At 43.8% G+C, this 24,346-nt stretch overlaps 1 protein-coding gene across 1 annotated transcript in view; it reads right to left on the minus strand.

Moving 5' to 3' along the window:
- Window positions 1–24,346, minus strand: part of LOC109871830 (ephrin type-B receptor 3) — a 56,090-nt gene that overhangs the window by 15,802 nt on the left and 15,942 nt on the right. The window contains exons 6-11 of the mRNA XM_031806911.1: window positions 23,876–24,000; window positions 9,687–9,843; window positions 8,718–8,826; window positions 8,378–8,430; window positions 7,363–7,485; window positions 4,415–4,662 (exon numbers count right to left, since the gene is read on the minus strand). Of these exons, the coding sequence (XP_031662771.1) occupies window positions 4,415–4,662; window positions 7,363–7,485; window positions 8,378–8,430; window positions 8,718–8,826; window positions 9,687–9,843; window positions 23,876–24,000 (815 nt within the window). The remainder of the gene's footprint in view (window positions 1–4,414; window positions 4,663–7,362; window positions 7,486–8,377; window positions 8,431–8,717; window positions 8,827–9,686; window positions 9,844–23,875; window positions 24,001–24,346) is intronic.

A 24,346-nucleotide genomic window follows, 5' to 3' on the forward strand; every position in this document is an offset into this window, starting at 1 on the left:
GCCAATAAAGCCCTTTGAATTTTATTGAATTGAGAGAGGGAAGAGGGAGATAAAATCAGTCCGTAGGTCAGTCTGTCTACATAAACATAATCTTACATAAACCTACATAAACCTACATAAGCCTACATAAACATAAACCTACATAAGTCTTCATAAACATAAAACTACATAAGCCTACATAAACCTACATAAGCCTACATTGACATAAAGCTACATAAGCCTTCATAAACATAAACCTACATAAGTGCCCCTTCGCCACTAGGTCAGTCTACATAAACATAAACCTACATAAACATAAACCAACATACGCCTTCATAAACATAAGTCTACATAAACCCAAATAAGCCTACATTGACATAAACCTACATAAGCCTACTGTACATAAATATAAACCTGCATAAACATAAACCTACATTAACCTACATAAGCCTACATAAATATAAACCTACATAAACATAAACATAATAAACATAAACCTACAAAAGCCTACATAAACCTACATAAATATAAACCGACATAAGCCTACATAAACATAATAAACATAAACCTACATGAACCTACATATGCCTTCATAAACATGAACCTACATAAGCCTTCATAAACATAAACCTACATAAGCCTTCATAAACATAAACCTACATAAGCCTTCATAAACATAAACCTACATAAGCCTACATAAACATAAACATAACATATGGCATAACTATCCACGACTGGTTCTGTCAGTCTGCAACAGATTACCATGTGTCTGATCCCATCTAATGAGTCATTTAAATATTTAATAGTTAGAGGTGTGTGTGTGTGTGTGTTGCTACAGCATGAAAGTGAATAGGACAGTCCACTGATAATTAGTTACAGTTAGAATTAAATTATCTTTTCCCAGAATGACTAGAGGTTCGACCTTTCTCTACTTATCCAGTCTTGACTGAAATTAATTAAGCATTGAGTTGATGGGAACCATGCTACCACTCACAACACCTCCATAGAATTAGAATAACTAGAATGGAAAATCATGTCTCCTTGACTTGAAGCAGGTTGACATTTATTGTCATGAATCTTGCCTTGGAGGCCAACCTGAGCGATGTCCGCTAGATGGGCCAGCTGCAAAGTAAAATTGGCAAAATCGTAAAGATTAATGCAAACAAAAATGTTTAGGTTAGGGTTAGGTTAATTTAAGGTTAGGGTTAGGCATTAGGGTTAACAGTGGGTTAAGGTTAGGTTTAAAATCGGATTTTTATGACTTTGCGGCTGTGCCAGCTAGTGACCACTCTACAGAGCTGCCTCCAGTACATGAGTCATTCAAATAAATGCCAACCTTCTGACTTGAATGGGGATGTTCGTTGTAATGATTCTATTTTTATAAACAGCTCCATAATCAGTCCCATTTCTCATTAGTTTTGTGATGGCATACTTCCCATGTCTCAAGGAGCCTGGAAATCAAGGTTTATTTGTCATGAACTCAGGAGGGTTAGATTCCCAACGTGCCAAGTATCTAAACATACTGCTTTGTTCTTTACACATGAATGGAGTTTGACATTAAAACACATTTGGATGGGTATGTTAACAACATGATTCATCAGGGGGGGGAACTCAGGGGGGCAACTTTCACATTTTGAAATTGTCTCCCTCAGTTTTATCATTGGAATGTGATACAAAACGAGGCAACGGTGTGCTTTAGGACCATGCGGACGCCCCCGAGCGGTCGGGTAAGCTGTTTGGAGTGTTTATCCGACTGGATTTAAATGAATAAAAAATAAATACAAATATGCCCCCCCCCCACTAAAACCAAAGTTGCACCCCTGTGATTCATAACAAGGCTGGGTGGCAAGGAAACAAAACCCTAAGCAGATGTACCTTCTTTAGGAAAACAGCTCTAATGTTGGAAACAAACATCATTATGTTGTCGTCCAGAGTCACATTTATTTATTTTACAAGCTATAGCACAACAGCACAGTTTGGTCTGTTTTGTGTTTTCATTTTTGCCATGGAAAATATATCACAATGCTGGTATCGTCACAGCCCTAATGCATTGGAGGCATAGATGGATAGGACAGTCCTGCTTGGGAGTGTGTGTTTGTGTTTATGAGTGCAAATGTGTTTCTTGTTGTTATGCATGTGTTATGTGCGTTCACATGTGTACATGTGTGTAGTTCTGCCTGCATCCCAGAGCCAGGCACCGTAGTTTGACGGGACATCACTAGATCACTGCAGTGTGTATCTATGAGTCACACACACAAACACACACAAATGTAGCTGGATGGACATCTGACCGACAGGAGTGTGTGAGAAGGAGTGAGAGGATGAGCTTGAGTCACGAGATGAGCTTGAGTTTGAGTCACGAGAGATGAAATGAAATGAGATTAAATGAAATTAGGTGAATTGAGATGAGATGAAATGAACCAAGGAGAGTTATGGACATTGCTCTGTACTTTATGATCGTAAATCTATCCAATAAGAGAGATTATTTGTATATATTAACGTTATACACCATTTATTTGTTATTTATTTGTTATTTAACCTTTAACTAGGCAAGTCAGTTCTTATTTACAATGACGGCCTACCAAAAGGCAAAAGGCCTCCTGCGGGGACGGGGGCTGGGATTAAAAATATATAGAGGACAACATTGGACTGTAATAATCTGGGTTAACTGTTACAGAAAGGACAGGAGCTACTGCATAACTAAACAGAGATTAAGCGATTCCATATTATAAACTGGGTGGTTCCAGCCCTGAAAGCTGATTGGCTGACAGCCGTGGTATATCAGACCGTATACCACGGGTATGACAAAACATTGATTTTTACTGCTCTATTTACGTTATTTCACCTTTATTTAACCAGGTAGGCTAGTTGAGAACACCTTTATTTAACCAGGTAGGCTAGTTGAGAACACCTTTATTTAACCAGGTAGGCTAGTTGAGAACAAGTTCTCATTTGCAACTGCGACCTGCCCAAGATAAAGCAAAGCAGTTCGACACATACAACAACACAGAGTTACACATGGAATAAACAAACATACAATCAATAATACAGTAGAAAATCTGCATGTGCAAATGAGGTAGGATAAGAGAGGTAAGGCAATAAATAGGCCATGGTGGCAAAGTAATTACAATATAGCAATTAAACACTGGAATGGTAGGATGTGCAGATGATGAATGTACAAGTAGAGATACTGGGGTGCAAAGGAGCAAGATAAATAAATAAATACAGTATGGGGATGAGGTAGATTGGATGGGCTATTTACAGATGAGCTATGTACAGGTGCAGTGATCTGTGAGCTGCTCTGATAGCTTGTCCTTAAAGCTAATGAGGGAGGTAAGAGTCTCCAGCTTCAGTGATTTTTGCAGTTCGTTCCAGTCATTAGCAGCAGAGAACTGGAAGGTAAGGCGGCCAAAGTAAGAATTGGCTTTGGGGGTGACCAGTGAGATATACCTGCTGGAGCGCGTGCTACGGGTGGGTGCTGCTATGGTGACCAACCAGTGAGCTGTGATAAGGCGGGATAGCAATAATAGCAATAAGGCACTTAGGGGGTTTGTGATATACAGTCAATATACCACGGCTAAGGGCTGTATCCAGAACAGCCCTTAAGCCCTCAGCCGTGGTATATTGGCAATATACCACACACCCTGGTGCCTTATTGCTTAAGTATGACCACCTATGAATGGACTTGAACAGTGCACCATTCTCGTAAGAGCTCATCTAGGTGAATTAACTCTTACTGAGTGAGAGAGCATTACTGTGTGTGTGTACTGCCTATTGCCTACTGTAGGAATCATGTAATATAACTCTTTAGGTTGTAGAGGTTCTGTACTTCCCCCATCAGCGTCCACTGTCCTGTAGGAGGTGGTGTGTGTCCTTGTCCCCAGGCTTTTGTGTAGTAATATAATAATATACATTTTATGTCATTTAGCAGACACTTTTATCCAAAGCGACTTACAGGGATGCGTGCATACATTTTATTTAGGGGTGGTCACGGGAATCAAACCCACAACCCTGGTGTTGCAAGCACCATGCTCTACCAACTGAGCTACAGAGGTCCACATGTAGTCCAGTAAAATATGGTTTTGTACAGCTGAATTCCTATCAGTCAGCGATGTTGTGTTTGACTACGCATGTCTCTGGATTTTCAACAGCACAACTCATGTCACTATTGGTCAGAGGTGTCATGAACGGTTCAGCGTATCGCCATAACTGGTGTGTGTGCGGTACGACTCTAAGCATTACTGGTGTGTGTGCGGTACGACTCTAAGCATTACTGGTGTGTGTGCGGTACGACTCTAAGCATTACTGGTGTGTAGGTGGTGGTATGTGTGATTATGCGTGACTCCAGGTTTTTATGAAGTACGGTAGAATCGATATCAATTAGAATGTATCATGTACAATTCCACACATCATCGCAACTGTCAGCTTCACTCACCCTGAGGAAGGAGTCCAGCGCTCCGTTCTCCATGAACTCGGTGATGATGAGCACGGGGCAGCTGCGGGTCAGCACACCCTCCAGCCGGATCACGTTGGGGTGGTCAAACTGGCCCATGATTGACGCTTCGCCAAGGAAGTCCCGCCTCTGGCGCTCTGTGTAGCCTGCCTTCAGTGTCTTAATGGCCACCACCGCCTCACGGCGCCCGGGCTGCTTCAGGCGCCCGCGGCACACCTCCCCAAACTCACCTGGGTGGAGGGTTGGGGGGAAGGGGGGTGGGGAAGAGGGTGTGAGGGTTGGGAAGGGGGAGGGAAGTGAAGGAAGAGGGAGGAGAGAGAGGGGAGTGGAGGAAGAGGGAGGAGGGAGAGAGGGGAGTGGAGGAAGAGGGAGGAGGGAGAGAGGGGAGTGGAGGAAGAGGGAGGAGGGAGAGAGGGGAGTGGAGGAAGAGAGAGGAGAGAGAGGGGAGTGGAGGAAGAGAGAGAGGGGAGTGGAGGAAGAGAGAGGAGAGAGAGGGGAGTGGAGGAAGAGAGAGGAGAGAGGGGAGTGGAGGAAGAGAGAGGAGAGAGAGGGGAGTGGAGGAAGAGGGAGGAGGGAGTGGAGGAAGAGAGAGAGGGGAGTGGAGGAAGAGGGAGGAGGGAGAGGGGAGTGGAGGAAGAGGGAGGAGGCAGTGGAGGAAGAGAGAGGAGGGAGAGAGGGGAGTGGATGAAGAGGGAGAGGGGAGTGGAGGAAGACGGAGGAGGGAGAGAGGGGAGTGGAGGAAGAGGGAGGAGGGAGAGAGGGGAGTGGAGGAAGAGGGGAAAGAGGAGGAGGAGTGAGGGAGAGGGAGGGAGGGAGCATTACTGGTTGAACCGAAGAGGAGGAAGAAGAGGAGGAGGAAGAGGAGGAATTCTAGAAATATAGGAGTGAAAGGAAGAAGGAGATTGTAAAAGAGCGAGGGATGGGGGTTGAGCTGTGTAGGAGAGAGAGTGAATGAGGAAGGTAGGAAAAGAGAGAGACAGGAAACTTAGGGGTCTGAGAGGTTGGGGAGGGATGGAGAGAAGGAAAGATCATCCCGTGACCGGGAGTGGAGCCTGGGACCGGTGGAGGGGGAGAGGGAACGGATGAGGAGCCTGGGAGTTTTGGTGCCTTGGTAAAAAGTTGTGTGTTTATAAAGGAGAAGAGAGAAAGAGGAAGAGAAATAAAGGGACATATGGTTCAGGGTGAAGTCAGGAGAAAGAACACATGCTCTCGGAGAAGAAACAGCAAACTAGCTGGATGACAGAAGAAGTTGTTTCACTGACACCTCCCCCCCACACCTCCCCCACCACAACTACTCCCCACACCTCCCTTCCACACCTACTCCCCACACCTCCCCCTTATACCTCCCCCTCACACCTCCCTTCCACACCTACCCTCCACACCTACTCCCCACACCTCCCCTCCACACCTACTCTCCACATCTGCTCCCTAAACCTCCACACCTCCCCCTCACATCTCCTCCCACACCTACCCTCCACACCTCCCCACCTCCTCAACACTCCTCCTCTCCCTGCCTACCCTCCACACCTCCCTCTCCATACCTACTCTCCACATCTCCCTTCTACACCTCCCCCTCACATCTCCTCCCACACATACCCTCCACACCTCCTCAACACGTCTCCTCTCCACACCTACCTTCCACACCTACTCCCCACTCCTCCCTTCCACACCTCCCCCTCACATCTCCCTTCCACACCTCCTCTCCACACCTACTCCCCACACCTCCCCTCACCTCCCTTCCACACATCCCCCTCACACCTCCCTTCCACACCTAATCCTCACACCTACTCCCCACACCTCCCCCTCACACCTACTCTCCACACCTCCCCTCCACATCTCCCTCTCACACCCCCCCTCACATCTCCTCCTACACATACCCTCCACACCTCCTCAACACGCCTCCTCTCCACACCTACCTTCCACACCTACTCCCCACACCTCCCCCTTATACCTCCCCCTCACACCTCCCTTCCACACCTACCCTCCACACCTACCCTCCACACCTACTCCCCACACCTCCCCTCCACACCTACTCTCCACATCTGCTCCCTAAACCTCCACACCTCCCCCTCACATCTCCTCCCACACCTACCCTCCACACCTCCCCACCTCCTCAACACTCCTCCTCTCCCTGCCTACCCTCCACACCTCCCTCTCCATACCTACTCTCCACATCTCCCTTCTACACCTTCCCCTCACATCTCCTCCCACACATACCCTCCACACCTCCTCAACACGCCTCCTCTCCACACCTACTCAACACACCTCCTCTCCACACCTACTCTCCACACCTACTCCCCACACCTCCCCCTCACACCTCCCTTCCACACCTCCCCCTCACACCTCCTCTCCACACCTACTCCCCACACCTCCCCTCACCTCCCTTCCACACCTCCCCCTCACACCTCCCTTCCACACCTAATCCTCACACCTACTCCCCACACCTCCCCCTCACACCTCCCCTCCACATCTCCCTCTCACACCCCCCCCCCCCCCCCCTCACACTTACTCTCCACACCTCCCCCCACATCTCCCCTCCAGGCCTCCTCTCCACGCCTCCCCTCCACACCTCCCCTCTACACCTACCATCCACACCTCCTCTCCACACCAAACCTCCCCTCCACACCCCCCACACCTCCACACCACACCACACCTCCCCTCCACACCCACCCCTACACCTACTCTCCACACCACCCCCACACCTCCTCTCCACACCTCCCCCCAACAACCCTTTTGCCCCCTTCCACCTAACACACAACTTGTTCAACCAACAACCCACCCCAACATCACCCACTCCCCTAAACACACAGCTGTCCCAAAACATCTCTCCATCTTCACAAATACCCCCCCTACCCCAAACACAAAATCCATTCCCTCCCAAAACCCTGCCCTCTGAACACCGCACTTCAACACCTAGCTATGTTGGTTACCTGCACCGATGACCTCCTCAATCTTCACACACGAGATGTCAATCTCCTTGGCAAACTCATGGACTGCCTCATTGGGGTCTTCGTAAGTGAACGGATCAATGTACACCTTCACCCCGGGAGAAACTACAGAGATGAAGGGAGGGATGCATCAGATGTTCTTGAATATACACCTTCACCCCAGGAGAAACTACAGAGATGAAGGGAGGGATGCATCAGATGTTCTTGAATATACACATTCACCCCAGGAGAAACTACAGAGATGAAGGGAGGGATGCATCAGATGTTCTTGAATATACACATTCACCCCAGGAGAAACTACAGAGATGAAGGGAGGGATGCATCAGATGTTCTTGAATATACACATTCACCCCAGGAGAAACTACAGAGATGAAGGGAGGGATGCATCAGATGTTCTTGAATATACACATTCACCCCGGGAGAAACTACAGAGATGAAGGGAGGGATGCATCAGATGTTCTTGAATATACACATTCACCCCAGGAGAAACTACAGAGATGAAGGGAGGGATGCATCAGATGTTCTTGAATATACACATTCATCAGATATTCATGACACTGGCAGTTTTTTGTTGTTGTTGTTGTGTTCCAATGCATAATTATGAACTAATACAGTTATGAATGGAAATGGAATCACATTTGATGCATGAACAGCAGTTGGACATATCTATCACACAGCTCTTTGAGTCTTGAAAAGCTGAAAAGCCAGGGAGTCTGCTGCACTTTGGGGTTTCATAAACCACCTGATCTAGATAATCATGGTTTCATTGAGCAAATGCAGTTTCCTGCTTTGGTTAGGTGATTGGATAATTGATTAAATCAGGTGGTTTACTGTCCTGGTTTGAACAAAGGACCACAGAAAGGCGTAGCTCTCCAAGTCTGCACTCACAACATGCACGCACGCACACAAACCCCAACACACAAACCCCTCCCCCAACACACACACACACACACAACCCCCTCCCCCAACAGACACACACCTTCCCCTCAGTACTCACCATACTGCTGCAGCTTCTCTGTGTACTCCAGCTCCGAACCGCTGCGTTGTTTCCTACAAACAAGGACCACACACGCACAATCTCATTCACATCATCCATCCTCTGTCTTGGCAGGCACTCCACAGTAGATACACAGGCTGCTTTCAAATAACAAGCAGAAGATAGTAGATTGTCTGCAGACAGTCGAAATTGGAAGAATGGAACAATGCTCAGGGTGGTTAAAGCCTTTCTAAGGGCCTTTTCAGGATTCAAGGAACCAAGATACCAAACAATGACCAAAAATGTCAAAACAATGACCAAAAAGGCCTGTTAGATAAATACATACAAGTCAAACACTTACCGAGAGCAAACTATGGCAATGACCACAAGGGCGACGATGACCACAAGACCGGCGGACGCTGAGCCCACTATGAGAGGCAGCTGGTCCTGCACTGACTTCATAGGGTCACCTAAAGGTCACCGAAGAAATAATAATCAAAGAATAAACACCTGGAATGTCACTGAAGAACTTCTTAAAGAAACCAGCTAGCGAAATATGGAGGCAGATCCATGGCAAAACAAATAATGGGTATTGTATTCCAATCTGTGTTTACATGTGTGTATATATATATATTTTTTCTTCACAATCAATACATGTCATTATGAAAAACAATGCATAGTAAAAAAATTATTTATATATATTCTAATATTAATTTGACTTCAATGTTATTTGTATTCACCTTGCATTCATCTGCTACCATAATATGCGACCCTGAGTATATCGCCACGTCGTGTATTTATTCCTTATTATTTTTCACTTTTTTTCTTTACGTTTTATTCTGCATTGCTGGGAAGGGCCCGTAAAAAAAAAGCACAGCTCCTTGAAATAGCTTGTTCGGAGTTCTTTCACTGCTTGGATGGATTGTACTGATTAAAGATAACATAGAACATCTCTAAAACACTGGTGAATAAAAAGACGAGGCATTATCAATGGTGAAGGACAATGATAAATAGTGATGGGACAGAAGGGAAGGGAGAGAGACAGAGAAAGAGAAGGAAAGACAAAGTAGTGAAGGCGGAGAAGGAGGAGAGAGAGGGAAAGAGAGAGAACGAGAGACAGACACAGAACGCAGAGAGAAAGAGTGTGACAATGAAGTAGCGAAGGAGGAGGAGGAGGAGGAGGAGGAGGAGGAGGAGGAGGAGGAGGAGAGAGAGGGAAAGAGAGAGAGCGAGAGACAGACAGAACACAGAGAGAAAGAGTGTGACAATGAAGTAGCGAAGGAGGAGGAGGAGGGGGAGGAGGAGGAGGAGGAGAAATGAAATGACTTACTGTGTGTTGAGGTGCTGAAGTCCTTAGGGATGCTGTAGCGGCCATAGCCAGCCACGGTGCGAGCCCGGACCTGGACCACGTAGGGAGTGGCAGCCCGCAATCCCTCCACACGGACTGAGCTGTGCTGGGCTGTCACCGTGTGAGACATGGCCTGGCCCTGTGGAACACATCAATCAATCACATGTATTTATGAAGCCCTTTTAACATCAGCAGTTGTCACATGCTTTTACAGGAACACAGCATAGACCAGTGGTATTCAAAGTCGGGGGTCCCCAGAAATTCTGGTGGAAAAAACAGGCTCCCCTGAATTAGACTTGTTGGATTCTAGCTGGAAATATACTTATTCATGTTACCATGCTACAACTTACTGATTACTTTATATGTATAAGGAATGTATATATTAGGGGTCAAGGAAATGTCAAGAGGAACTTGATATGTGGGAAGTTGCTGACTGAGAAAAGGGGAAATGCAGAAAATTATTGTGGAAAAGAGAAACAGTCTAGTTTCAGTTCCTGATAGGGCAGGCCAGTTCCTGTGGAACCAGGAACATGAGGGATGTGGAACTGAACTTGAGATAAGGGCGACAGATGAAGAGAGAAGACACTGCTGGAAGGGGGGCCACAGGGGCCCACCCTGAAGACCATCTGATTATAGTAGGGCATGGTTGCGTTGTCTAGCGGTTACGATTCGGCACGCCATGGCCCGGGTTCGATTCCCTGTCAGGAAACGACTTACTATAGGGCTCCCGAGTCGCGCAGCGGTCTAAGGGGTCAGTTTGTTATATCTGGAGTACTTCTCCTGTCCTATTCGGTGTCCTGTGTGAATTTAAGTGTGCTCTCTCTAATTCTCTCTTTCTCTCTTTCTTTCTCTCTCTCGGAGGACCTGAGCCCTAGGACCATGCCTCAGGACTACCTGACATGATGACTCCTTGCTGTCCCCAGTCCACCTGGCTGTGCTGCTGCTCCAGTTTCAACTGTTCTGCCTTATTATTATTGGACCATGCTGGTCATTTATGAACATTTGAACATCTTGGCCATGTTCTGTTATAATCTCAAACCCGGCACAGCCAGAAGAGGACTGGCCACCCCTCATAGCCTGGTTCCTCTCTAGGTTTCTTCCTAGGTTTTGGCCTTTCTAGGGAGGTTTTCCTAGCCACCGTGCTTCTACACCTGCATTGCTTGCTGTTTGGGGTTTTAGGCTGGGTTTCTGTACAGCACTTTTAGATATCAGCTGATGTACGAAGGGCTATATAAATCAATTTGATTTGATTTGATTTAAGGCAAGAGGGTTACTACAGTCCCTGGTTTGAATCCAGGCTGTATCACATCTGGCCGTGATTGGGAGTCCCATAGGGCAGCGCACAATTGGCTCGGGTTTGGCCGGATGTAAATAATAATTTGTTCTTAACTGACTTGCCTAGTTAAATACAACAACAACAACAACACTTGTCCTATCTCACACACACACACACACACACACACACACACACACACACACACACACACACACACACACACACACACACACACACACACACACACACACACACACACACACACTTCCATGCCCATGAGGGTCCTATCTCTCACACACACACACATCTCACACACACACACATTTCCACGCCCATGAGGGTCCTATCTCTCACACACACACACATCTCACACACACACACACACACACACACACACACATTTCCACGCCCATGAGGGTCCTATCTCTCACACACACACACATCTCACACACACACACACACACACACACATTTCCACGACCATGAGGGTCCTATCTCACACACACACACACACACATTTCCACGCCCATGAGGGTCCTATCTCTCACACACACACACATCTCACACACACACACACACACACACACACATTTCCACGCCCATGAGGGTCCTATCTCACACACACACACACACACACATTTCCACGCCCATGAGGGTCCTATCTCACACACACACACACACATTTCCACGCCCATGAGGGTCCTATCTCACACACACACACACACACATTTCCACGCCCATGAGCGTCCTATCTCACACACACACACACACATTTCCACGCCCATGAGCGTCCTATCTCACACACACACACACATTTCCACGCCCATGAGGGTCCTATCTCACACACACACACATTTCCACGCCCATGAGGGTCCTATCTCACACACACACACACACATTTCCACGCCAATGAGGGTCCTATCTCACACACACACACACATTTCCACGCCCATGAGGGTCCTATCTCACACACACACACACATTTCCACGCCCATGAGGGTCCTATCTCACACACACACACACACACATTTCCACGCCAATGAGGGTCCTATCTCACACACACACACATTTCCACGCCCATGAGCGTCCTATCTCACACACACACACACACATTTCCACGCCCATGAGGGTCCTATCTCACACACACACACATTTCCACGCCAATGAGGGTCCTATCTCACACACACACACACATTTCCGCGCCCATGAGGGTCCTATCTCACACACACACACACACACACACACATTTCCACGCCCATGAGGGTCCTATCTCAACACATGACACACAGCATGGTAGCAACACTACATGACAACAACATGGCAGCATCACAAAATGGTAAAAGCACAAAACATGGTAGCAGCGTAAAACATGGTACAAACATTATTGGGCACAGACAACAGCACAAAGGCAAGAAGGTAAGTTCACGCGAAGCAGCCACAACTGTCAGAAAGAGTGTCCGGGATTGAGTCTTAGAATGAAGAGATGGAGATAAAAATAAAAAAATCCTGTTTTTGCAGCTTGTTCCAGTCGCTGCAACTATAAGAGAAGCGACCCAGGGATGTGTGTACTTTGGGGACCTTTAACAGAATGTGACTGGCAGAACGGGTGTTGTATGTGGAGGATGACGGCTGCAGTATAGAGTGCAGTGATGTGTCCTATAAGGAGCATTTGTGGCAAATCTGATGGCCGAATGGTAAAGAACATCTAGCCACTCAAGAGTACCCTTAGCTGCCGATCTATAAATTACATCTCCCTAATCTAGCATGGGTAGGATGGTCATCTGAATCCGAGTTAGTTTGACAGCTGTGGAGAACGAGTAGCGATTACGATAGAGGAAACCCAAGTCTAGATTTAACTTTAGCCTGCAGCTTTGATATGTCCTGAGAGAAGGACAGTGTACCGTCTAGCCATACTCCCAAGTACTTGAATGAGGTGACTACCTCAAGCTCTAAACCCTCAGAGGTATGAATCACACGGGTGGGGAGAAGTGCATTCTTCTTACCAAACCACAATGTTTTGGAGATGTTCAGAACAAGGTTAAGGGCAGAGAAAGCTTGTTGGACTCTAAAGCTTCAAAAACACAGACGCCAGAATTGGTACACTAGAATTACATTCATTTCCAATGAAGTGCTGTGTTTGCCTTGCAGCATAGCGTTGCAGAGGCAGTTGCAGTGTGTTCTGTGTGGTTCATACAGTACGTTGGATTTATCGAATGTATGCGTCAAACTGTATGTGTCGACGGTTTGACAGTAATGGTAGCAGAAGGGGAATGTTGAACTTTTGTTGCACACATCCAGATGATGCTGCGTACCATTTTGCACAATGACGCTGTTAGTGTGTTCGAAGCATAAGAAAGCTTTGTTGTAGAGCGTTTCACACAAAATCTGGGGCTGAGTATAAGACTGTATCATCTGCATATAAATGGATGAGAGCTTCCTACTGCCTGAGGTATGTTGTTTTTTAAAGTTTTTTTTAAAGAGGTGGATCAGCTTAATATTGCGGAAAGATTGTTGCTTCCATCAATGTAATTGTCTGCATCATTTCCAATCTCCCATCTTTTTTTTGTATATATATATATATATATATATATATATATATATATATATATATATATATATATATATATCTCCATATACATACACATATGCATACATATACACATACCTATATAGATATACATACTTTTTAGAATATACCTTTATTATTCCCCCCAAACCCTACCACTCTTCCCCCAACTGGAGTAAACTAATAAACTATAACACTTAGGCTTCTACCTTCAGTTTATACATCTTATACACATTTTACAGACAATCTATTTTACAATAGTTATATTTTGTTTGTTTTTAGTCCTTCCTCTATTTCTGATGTCCATCCAGTTTGATTTCTATTTGTAACTGTGCTATTGCACAACATTTCTGAACCTTTATACATTTTACAGACCCTGTATGTTTTACATTGGTTATCTTGTTATTAGTCCCACCCTTCAGCTCCATTCAACCTCTCCCATCTATCTTTCAACACCATAATTTTGGATTTCTATTTGCCATCTATTTTCCAGCTGTGCTGTGATGCTTCACAAAAGTACTGAACCTTTCTATTCTCATAGCTTCTACAGATTGTAAATGAAAGATAAACATTATTACTAAAATAATTATTATATTATTGATTGATTGACTATGGCTTTTCAAATCACCCAGTATTGCCATCTGCAGCGTTAGTTCTAGGCAAATGTTGCAATTCTTCAGCCATTCCTGGACCTGTGACCAAAAATGAGCTACATATGGAGAATACCAAAATAAATGCTTCCTCACAGCCAAATCTGCAGAGCTGGGAAGATTGTATCCCCCATATATATAACATTCTATTGGTTGCAAGTAAAAAAAATGGAAGTTTTGAACCCGGTGTTGTTTTGCGTATCAATTGATAAACCATGTGCCATGGAATGAGTACATTGAAAATCTCTTCCCAACTATTCTGTCATTTATATGGCACCGCAGTCAGTTTTTTGGTCCTTAAATTAAATTGGTATGTGTTTATATTTATCAGACCTTTCTTTAACCATTTATGTTCTTTAATACAGGGCCGACATACAAGTTCCATACTTTTTCCTCCTTCTACTTGCCTCTTCCATTTCTGTGGTAATGCTGCAAATAGTTGGTTGTAATTTTGTGTAGAGCAGACATTTCCATATATTTGTGTTAGCTTCATTCATAAAATTATACCTTTTTTAAATGTATTTTTTTTTTAATTTCTTCCGAAAAATATGTTTTTTTAATCAATTAGTTACTTACTTGAGTTTAACCACACTATTTGTTGTATTATTTGTTCTGTATTTTCAGGTGGATTAAACTGAAATTGCAACCAACGTTCTAAGGCTTGTTTAAAAAAATAACAATATTTTGGAGATTCATTTCCTTTTCAAACAACCAAAAGTGAGCAGTTGCAATCTGAAAAGGGGAAAAGGCCATTCTTGAACATGGGATGAGACATTCCTACCAGTTTACTAGAGAACCAGTTTGGATTTAAGTATAACTTTTGTATGACTGATGCCTTTAGTAGGAGGTCTAATGCTTTAATATTTAATCATTTCTGCCCTCCGAATTCATAATTGTTATATAAATAGGCCCTTTTAATTTGGCTTGCAATTTCAAATAAAATTGAATATTCTTTGTTCATATAATTTAAAAAGCAGGTCACTAGGTGTAGGCAAAACCATGAGCAAATAGGTAAACTGTGATATGACCCAAGAGTTAATCAGGGTGATTTTTTCACAAATAGACAGGTATTTTCCTTACCATGGTAGCAAGATCTTATCTATTTTTGCTAATTTTCTATAAAAATGTTTTGGAGTGAGAATTTCTTTCTTTTGGGATTTGTATACCGAGTATGTTCACATCTCCGTCAGACCATTTAGTTGGTAAACTACATAGTAATGTAAAATTAGCATTTTTTTGCGATCCAATACATAATATAGTACACTTATCATAATTTGGTTTTAATCCAGAGAGGATAGCAAAAGTATCTAGATCCTCTATGAGGCCGTGGAGAGATTATAATTGTGATTTTAAAAGAAAACATGAATCAATTGCGTACAATGACACCTTAGTTTTTAAGCCACGGATTTCTAATCCCTTGATATTATTGTTTGATCTAATTTTAACAGCTAACATTTCGATGGCAATAATAAATAGATATGCCGATAGTGGACAACCTTGTTTTACTCCTCTAGATAGTTTAACATTTTCTGAGTTCTACCCATTATTTACTATTTTACACCTAGGGTTACTACACATAACTTTAACTGAAATTGAAACATTCTAGCCATTTGTATATAAACTCTAGTCGTACTTTATCAAAAGCCTTTTCAAAATCAGCTATGAAAACCAGGCCTGATGTCCCCGATATTTCATAGTATTCTATTGTTTCCAGTACTTGTCTTATGTATCACCCATGTAAAAAGAGGTCTCCAATTTTTTAAATGGACTGGATCTTTATATACAGTGGGGCAAAAAGTATTTAGTCAGCCACCAATTGTGCAAGTTCTCCCACTTAAAAAGATGAGAGAGGCCTGTAATTGTCATCATAGGTACACTTCAAATATGACAGACAAAATGAGAAAAAAAATCCAGAAAATCCCATTGTAGGATTTTTATGAATTTATTTGCAAATTATGGTGGAAAATAAGTATTTGGTCACCTACAAACAAGCAAGATTTCTGGCTCTCACAGACCTGTAACTTCTTCTTTAAGAGGCTCCTCTGTCCTCCACTCGTTACCCGTATTAATGGCACCTGTTTGAACTTGTTATCAGTATAAAAGACACCTGTCCACAACCTTAAACAGTCACACTCCAAACTCCACTATGGCCAAGACCAAAGAGCTGTCAAAGGACATCAGAAACAAAATTGTAGACCTGCACCAGGCTGGGAAGACTGAATCTGCAATAGGTAAGCAGCTTGGTTTGAAGAAATCAACTGTGGGAGCAATTATTAGGAAATGGAAGACATACAAGACCACTGATAAACTCCCTCGATCTGGGGCTCCACGCAAGATCTCACCCCGTGGGGTCAAAATGATCACAAGAACGGTGAGCAAAAATCCCAGAACCACACGGGGGGACCTAGGGAATGACCTGTAGAGAGCTGGGACCAAAGTAACAAAGCCTACCATCAGTAACACACTACGCCGCCAGGGACTTAAATCCTGCAGTGCCAGACGTGTCCCCCTGCTTAAGCCAGTACATGTCCAGGCCCGTCTGAAGTTTGCTAGAGAGCATTTGGATGAACCAGAAGAAGATTGGGAGAATGTCATATGGTCAGATGAAACCAAAAACTAACTTAAAAAACAAAAAACAAAAAACCAATAACCAAAAACTCAACTCGTCGTGTTTGGAGGACAAAGAATGCTGAGTTGCATCCCAAAAAAAACATACCTACTGTGAAGCATGGGGGTGGAAACATCATGCTTTGGGGCTGTTTTTCTGCAAAGGGAACAGGACGACTGATCCGTGTAAAGGAAAGAATGAATGGGGCCATGTATCGTGAGATTTTGAGTGAAAACCTCCTTCCATCAGCAAGGGCATTAAAGATGAAACGTGGCTGGGTCTTTCAGCATGGCAATGATCCCAAACACACCGCCCGTGCAACAAAGGAGTGGCTTCGTAATAAGCATGTCAAGGTCCTGGAGTGGCCTAGCGAGTTGAAAGTCCGTGTTGCCCAGCAACAGCCCCAAAACATCACTGCTCTAGAGGAGATCTGCATGGAGGAATGGGCCAAAATACCAGCAACAGTGTGTGAAAACCTTGTGAAGACTTACAGAAAACATTTGACCGCTGTCATTGCCAACAAAGGGTATATAACAAAGTATTGAGATAAACTTTTGTTATTGACCAAATACTTATTTTCCACCATAATTTGCAAATAAATTCATTAAAAATCATAAAATGTGATTTTCTGGATTTTTTTCCCCTCATTTTTTCTGTCATAGTTGAAGTGTACCTATGATGAAAATTACAGGCTTCTCTCATCTTTTTAAGTGGGAGAACTTGCACAATTGGTGGCTGACTAAATACTTTTCTGCCCCACTGTTTACCACTTGGGTCCTGTTTCAGTAATAATGATATCAGACCTTCTTATTGCGTGTCTGATACTCTACCATTTATATAGGAGTGGTTAAAACTTGCGAATCGTGGTCCTCTGAGTATATCAAAAATAGTTTTGTATACTTCCACTGGTATGCCATCCAGCCCTGGAGTTTTCCCATTCTTAAAGGCTTTCATTGCATCAAGAAGTTCCTCCTCTGTAATTTGGCCTTCACATGAGTCTTTCTGTACATATGTTAATTTTACATTATTATTAGGAAAAAAATCCATACAATTAGATTCAGTTAGTGGAGATGGAGGAGACTGAAACGAAAACATATTCTTAAAGTACTTTACCTCCTCTTTCAAAATATAATTCAGTGAATCATGCTTGACTCCATCATTTGTAACAAGTTTCAATAAAAAAACATTTTGGTAGCATTTCTATATTGAACATTGAAAAATAATTTGGTGAATTTTCCCCCATATTCCATCCAGTTAACTTTATTTTTATAATATATTACACTGGATCTTTCTTGAATAAGTTCCTCCATTTCTTTGAGTTTTTCCTCTAACTTATTCTGTGCCTCTTTGGTACAGTTTTTATTGCTATCTAACTGTACTGTTAGTTCTTCAATTTCGTTTGTTAATATGGACTCCTTTGATCTAAATTGCTTTTGTTTTATAGATGAGTACTTCATTGCATGGCCTCTAAAGGCACATTTAAAAGTGTCCCATACAATAAGAGGATCTGCTGTACCTATGTTATGTCTGAAAAAGGCAGTTATAAACGATTCTGTCCTAGTTCTAAACAATTTATCATCTCGTAGGATTTGATCAATTTCTAATATCCTCGCCAATGTGGAAATTCTGTAAGAGTAATGTATATGCCAATTATGTGATGATCCGACCACATTCTGTCCTTTATCAACACTTTTTAAACTTTTGGTGCCAGAGAGAATGACATTAGAAAGTAGTCAAGACGACTAGCTTGATTAAGCCTCTGCCATGTATATCTCACTAGGTCAGGGTATTTAAGTCTCCATATATCCACTAATTCCAATATATCCTTGACATTCATGATTTCCTTAAATGCCTGAGGGTGATAGTTTGTAGTGTGATTTCCTTTCCAGTCCATAGAGGTATTTAAGATCATATTAACATCTCCCACCAAAATAATAGAGTCTAGTGTTGCTTGTAGAGTTGATAAATTCTTATATATATTTTCAAAGAAGCTTGGATCATCATTATTTTGACCATATAGGTTAATATGCCATATATGTTTATTGTCTAATAATATATTTAAAATAATCCATCTAACTTGATGATCTGTTTGGGCAATTTGCACATTTGGATCAAAAATGACTGTTAATTAATATCATCACCCCTTTTGAATTTCTTTGCCCATGGGAGAAATATATTTCGCCCCCCAAAACTTCATCTAAAACTGTTGAATGAGTTTCCTGTAAACAATATTCCAGATATTATATTCCTTCTCTTTTAGCCAGGTAAATACTGCTTGTCTTTTCTTATTATCTGCTAATTGTAATTGTCTATACTTATTTCACCACTTACCATAATGAGACACAACTTTCAATTCAATTTATCAAAATATATGTTTATAAATGTACCATTAAAAAGTTTTTTAAAAATGTAATACATTTTTATTTATTTATTTAACTAGGCAAGTCAGTTTAGAAAAGATTCTTATTTTCAATGACGGCCTGGAAACAGTGGGTTAACTGCCTGTTCAGGGGCAGAACGACAGATTTGTACCTTGTCAGCTCAGGGGTTTGAACTCACAACCTTCCAGTTACTAGTCCAAAGCTCTAACCACTAGGCTACCCTGCCGCCCCACATGATACCATGATATTTGCATTGCTACTAAGTAAACCTCCAATTGGTCCCTATTATTCCACCCGCTAAAAGCCCTCCTCATCCCGAGTTGTGTTGTCATCCCAATGCCCGGCAGACCACCCCCGACCCCCCGGATCCCATAGCCCCGGAGAGAGAGGGACCACTCCTTCAAAAAGAGCACACAGTGCCATTTACAGAACAGAAGCAGAACAACCGCCAAATGCATTTCCATCGCCCTCATCTCCATTTGTATTATATATAGCCATCAAAGAATATATATATTTTTAAAATCCTGTTTCTTATTTTCCATAATTAGCTATCAATATTTCTAGTCGTGTAGGCAATTTATGCAAAGGATTTTACCTCTCACCAGTCTCGCCATTACCAAAATGACATTATTGCAAGCATATTAGTAAACAATTATTGTGAATGATCCTATATTGTCCCTAACATCTTTTACTCCTTCGCAGCAGTTGTGGGACAGCCACACACACCCACACACTCATACACACCCACACACTCATACACACCCACACACTCTCAACCCTTTCCCTCCACACAACCATAGGCTCACATTCTCAACAGTTGCACCATCCCAGAGCCCAACTCAATAAAGGTCTTGATTTACGAATGCATATACAGTTGCTGTCACGCCCTGGTCTTAGTATTTTGTGTTTTCTTTATTTATTTGGTCAGGCCAGGGTGTGACATGGGTTTATTTTGTGTTGTGTTTATGTATAGGGGTTTTTCATAGGTTTTGGGATTGTGGCTTAGTGGGGTGTTCTAGCAAAGTCTATGGTTGCCTGAGGCGTTCTCAATCAGAGGCAGGTGATTCTCGTTGTCTCTGATTGGGAACCATATTTAGGCAGCCATATTCTTTGAGTGTTTCGTGGGTGATTGTTCCTGTCTCAGTGTTTTGTATTCACCAGATAGGCTGTATAGGTTTTCGCGTTCCGTTTGTTGTTTTGTATTGTTCGTATTCGTCTTCATTACAGATGTATATTATCAACCACGCTGCATTTTGGTCCGACTCTCCTTCGACGGAAGAAAACCATAACAGTTGCAGCTGTATGAGAAGGCAGGCAAGACTGTGCAAAAATAAATGGGCAGAAATGGAGAGATTTTATTAACCATTGTCACGTCCTAGATGATGGAGGTCAAATGTACACATTTGTGCTTCTACACCTGCATTGCTTGCTGTTTGGGGTTTTAGGCTGGGTTTCTGTACAGCACTGTGAGATATCAGCTAATGTACGAAGGGCTATATAAATCAATTTGATTTGATTTTCCATGAAACACCCACAACACGGTCCCCCGTATTGATCATATTCCCAAGCATCTCCATGCAGTCAGACTTTTGATTTTGTGCCACCAGGGCCACAATAATATACCCCTCTCTGAATATCCGAGTGTGACCCCCTCCCCATGAGTTACTGCAGCTAGTGACTGAGCTATGTTGTTGATGTAAATTGAGAAGAGGGTGGGGCCTAGGATAAAGCCTTGGGGTACTCCCAATGATCGTATGCTATCCATTCATGCTTTTTATATGTTCTATTTATATATTGAAACTGACTAACGAAATCAAGCCACACCCGGCCATGATTATAGACACGTTGAAGACAACTTGTCTGTCAAAACGTTGGTTATTAGGTTATTGCATCTGAGCTCCTAGAGTGTGAGGCTCTCCTTTTCTATTTTTAAGGGCCATGACAATAACAGTAAGAGGAACCTACCTGTGTTTCTGACTAACAACAGAGAAGGACTGTCTATCTTAGACATGGAAGGAGATGACTCCGCCCAGTTAGACATGGGAGATGACTCCGCCCAGTTAGACATGGGAGATGACTCCGCCCAGTTAGACATGGGAGATGACTCCGCCTAGTTAGACATGGAAGAAGATGACTCCGCCCAGTTAGACATGGAAGAAGATGACTCCGCCCAGTTAGACATGGAAGAAGATGACTCCGCCCAGTTAGACATGGAAGAAGATGACTCCGCCCAGTTAGACATGGAAGAAGATGACTCCGCCCAGTTAGACATGGAAGAAGATGACTCCGCCTAGTTAGACATGGAAGGAGATGACTCCGCCCAGTTAGACATGGAAGGAGATGACTCCGCCCAGTTAGACATGGGAGGAGATGACTCCGCCCAGTTAGACATGGAAGGAGATGACTCCGCCCAGTTAGACATGGAAGGAGATGACTCCGCCCAGTTAGACATGGAAGGAGATGACTCCGCCCAGTTAGACATGGAAGGAGATGACTCCGCCCAGTTAGACATGGAAGGAGATGACTCCGCCCAGTTAGACATGGAAGGAGATGACTCCGCCCAGTTAGACATGGAAGGAGATGACTCCGCCCAGTTAGACATGGAAGGAGATGACTCCGCCCAGTTAGACATGGATGAGATGACTCCGCCCAGTTAGACATGGAAGGAGATGACTCCGCCCAGTTAGACATGGAAGGAGATGACTCCGCCCAGTTAGACATGGAAGGAGATGACTCTGCCCAGTTAGACATGGAAGGAGATGACTCCGCCCAGTTAGACATGGAAGGAGATGACTCCGCCCAGTTAGACATGGAAGGAGATGACTCCGCCCAGTTAGACATGGAAGGAGATGACTCCGCCCAGTTAGACATGGAAGGAGATGACTCCGCCCAGTTAGACATGGAAGGAGATGACTCCGCCCAGTTAGACATGGAAGGAGATGACTCCGCCCAGTTAGACATGGAAGGAGATGACTCCGCCCAGTTAGACATGGAAGGAGATGACTCTGCCCAGTTAGACATGGAAGGAGATGACTCCGCCCAGTTAGACATGGAAGGAGATGACTCCGCCCAGTTAGACATGGAAGGAGATGACTCCGCCCAGTTAGACATGGAAGGAGATGACTCCGCCCAGTTAGACATGGAAGGAGATGACTCCGCCCAGTTAGACATGGAAGAAGATGACTCCGCCCAGTTAGACATGGAAGGAGATGACTCCGCCTAGTTAGACATGGAAGGTGATGACTCCGCCCAGTTGGACATGGAAGGAGATGACTCCGCCCAGTTAGACATGGAAGGAGATGACTCCGCCCAGTTAGACATGGAAGGAGATGACTCCGCCCAGTTAGACATGGAAGGAGATGACTCCGCCCAGTTAGACATGGAAGGAGATGACTCTGCCCAGTTAGACATGGAAGGAGATGACTCTGCCCAGTTAGACATGGAAGGAGATGACTCCGCCCAGTTAGACATGGAAGGAGATGACTCCGCCCAGTTAGACATGGAAGGAGATGACTCCGCCCAGTTAGACATGGAAGGAGATGACTCCGCCCAGTTAGACATGGAAGGAGATGACTCCGCCCAGTTAGACATGGAAGGAGATGACTCCGCCCAGTTAGACATGGAAGGAGATGACTCCGCCCAGTTAGACATGGAAGAAGATGACTCCGCCCAGTTAGACATGGAAGGAGATGACTCCGCCCAGTTAGACATGGAAGGAGATGACTCTGCCCAGTTAGACATGGAAGGAGATGACTCCGCCCAGTTAGACATGGAAGGAGATGACTCCGCCCAGTTAGACATGGAAGGAGATGACTCCGCCCAGTCAGAAGGTATAAAGATGTGCTTGTGTGACTTGTATGTTCTCTTTGCAGCTGTATGACCCTGTGGGTGAATAAACGTGGTCTGAGCTTTTCCTAGTCGTCCCTTTGAGTTTACTCTTTTTGTTAAGAACCTAACAGACTGAAATCAGAAGCAGAGGCACATTGGCTAAGAAAAACATCAAGGAACCCAGCTACACATCTATTAGAATAGAAAACATGCTAAACTCTTCGTTGTTTTGTTAAAGGGACAGCGTTCACTTGATGTAGTCAAGTGTATTTGTTTCAGATTATTTTCTATAGCAGCAGCATGTCTATGTCCATGCTGACATAGTACACATGATGCTTTTGAAGAAAACTCTACACAGCTGCATCAAGTCAGCACTAACCTGTGGAATGCCAAACAACTCTGTCAACCATCTACATCAGACAGGACACACATGGCATATTCATTTTCAAACATATTTCATACAAGGGTTTTGTCTCCAGTGGCTCTTCAAAATTAAGGTAGAGAGTAAATGTTTACTTCAGTGAATCATGTTTGAATTAGAGAACAGGAGGAGTGGAATCCACCAAATAAACAGATCTGGGACCAGGCTAGATAATTCTGACAATGGCAATTGGAGTGAGCTACACAGCATAAACAGATCTGGGACCAGGCTAGATCATTCTGACAATGGCAATAGGAGTGGGCTACACAGTATAAACAGATCTGGGACCAGGCTAGATCATTCTGACAATGGCAATAGGAGTGGGCTACACACAGTATAAACAGATCTGGGACCAGGCTAGATCATTCTGACAATGGCAATAGGAGTGGGCTACACAGTATAAACAGATCTGGGAGCAGGCTATAAAAAAAAGTGCCTTACCCTTTCGTAGTACTTAATCTCGTAATCTAGGATAACCCCGTTGGGTTTCTCTGGGGGCAGCCAGGACAGGCTGAGTGTGTCTGATGTGGACTTCATCAGGTGGACTGTGGGTATTGCTGACGGTGCTGTGATTGGACAATAAAAATGGGTGACTTTAATAAAATAAAAATATAAAGCTTTCATGTCGAATATGTTAAGAGTATTTTTGTTCTTGTATACGTGAAATTAGCAAAAATGTACCCGCTCTTCATCTAGCATTGTTTACGATGATCTCACTTCTTACCATGACATTCATCTGTGCCTTCTACGTGACATTTCAGTTTATTCATTTGGTACTAAGCTGAAATGACACATACTGAGTCCATAAACGCAGGCAACACATCAGTACTGATCACAAGATGAGGCAGTAAAAGTAAGTGCCATTGTAAGATGCAGCTAGCCTGAGTTGAGAGGTAAACTTGAGTGGTGATG

The sequence above is a fragment of the Oncorhynchus kisutch genome, linkage group LG27 (assembly GCF_002021735.2).
Source record: "Oncorhynchus kisutch isolate 150728-3 linkage group LG27, Okis_V2, whole genome shotgun sequence".
Classification (NCBI taxonomy): domain Eukaryota; kingdom Metazoa; phylum Chordata; class Actinopteri; order Salmoniformes; family Salmonidae; genus Oncorhynchus; species Oncorhynchus kisutch.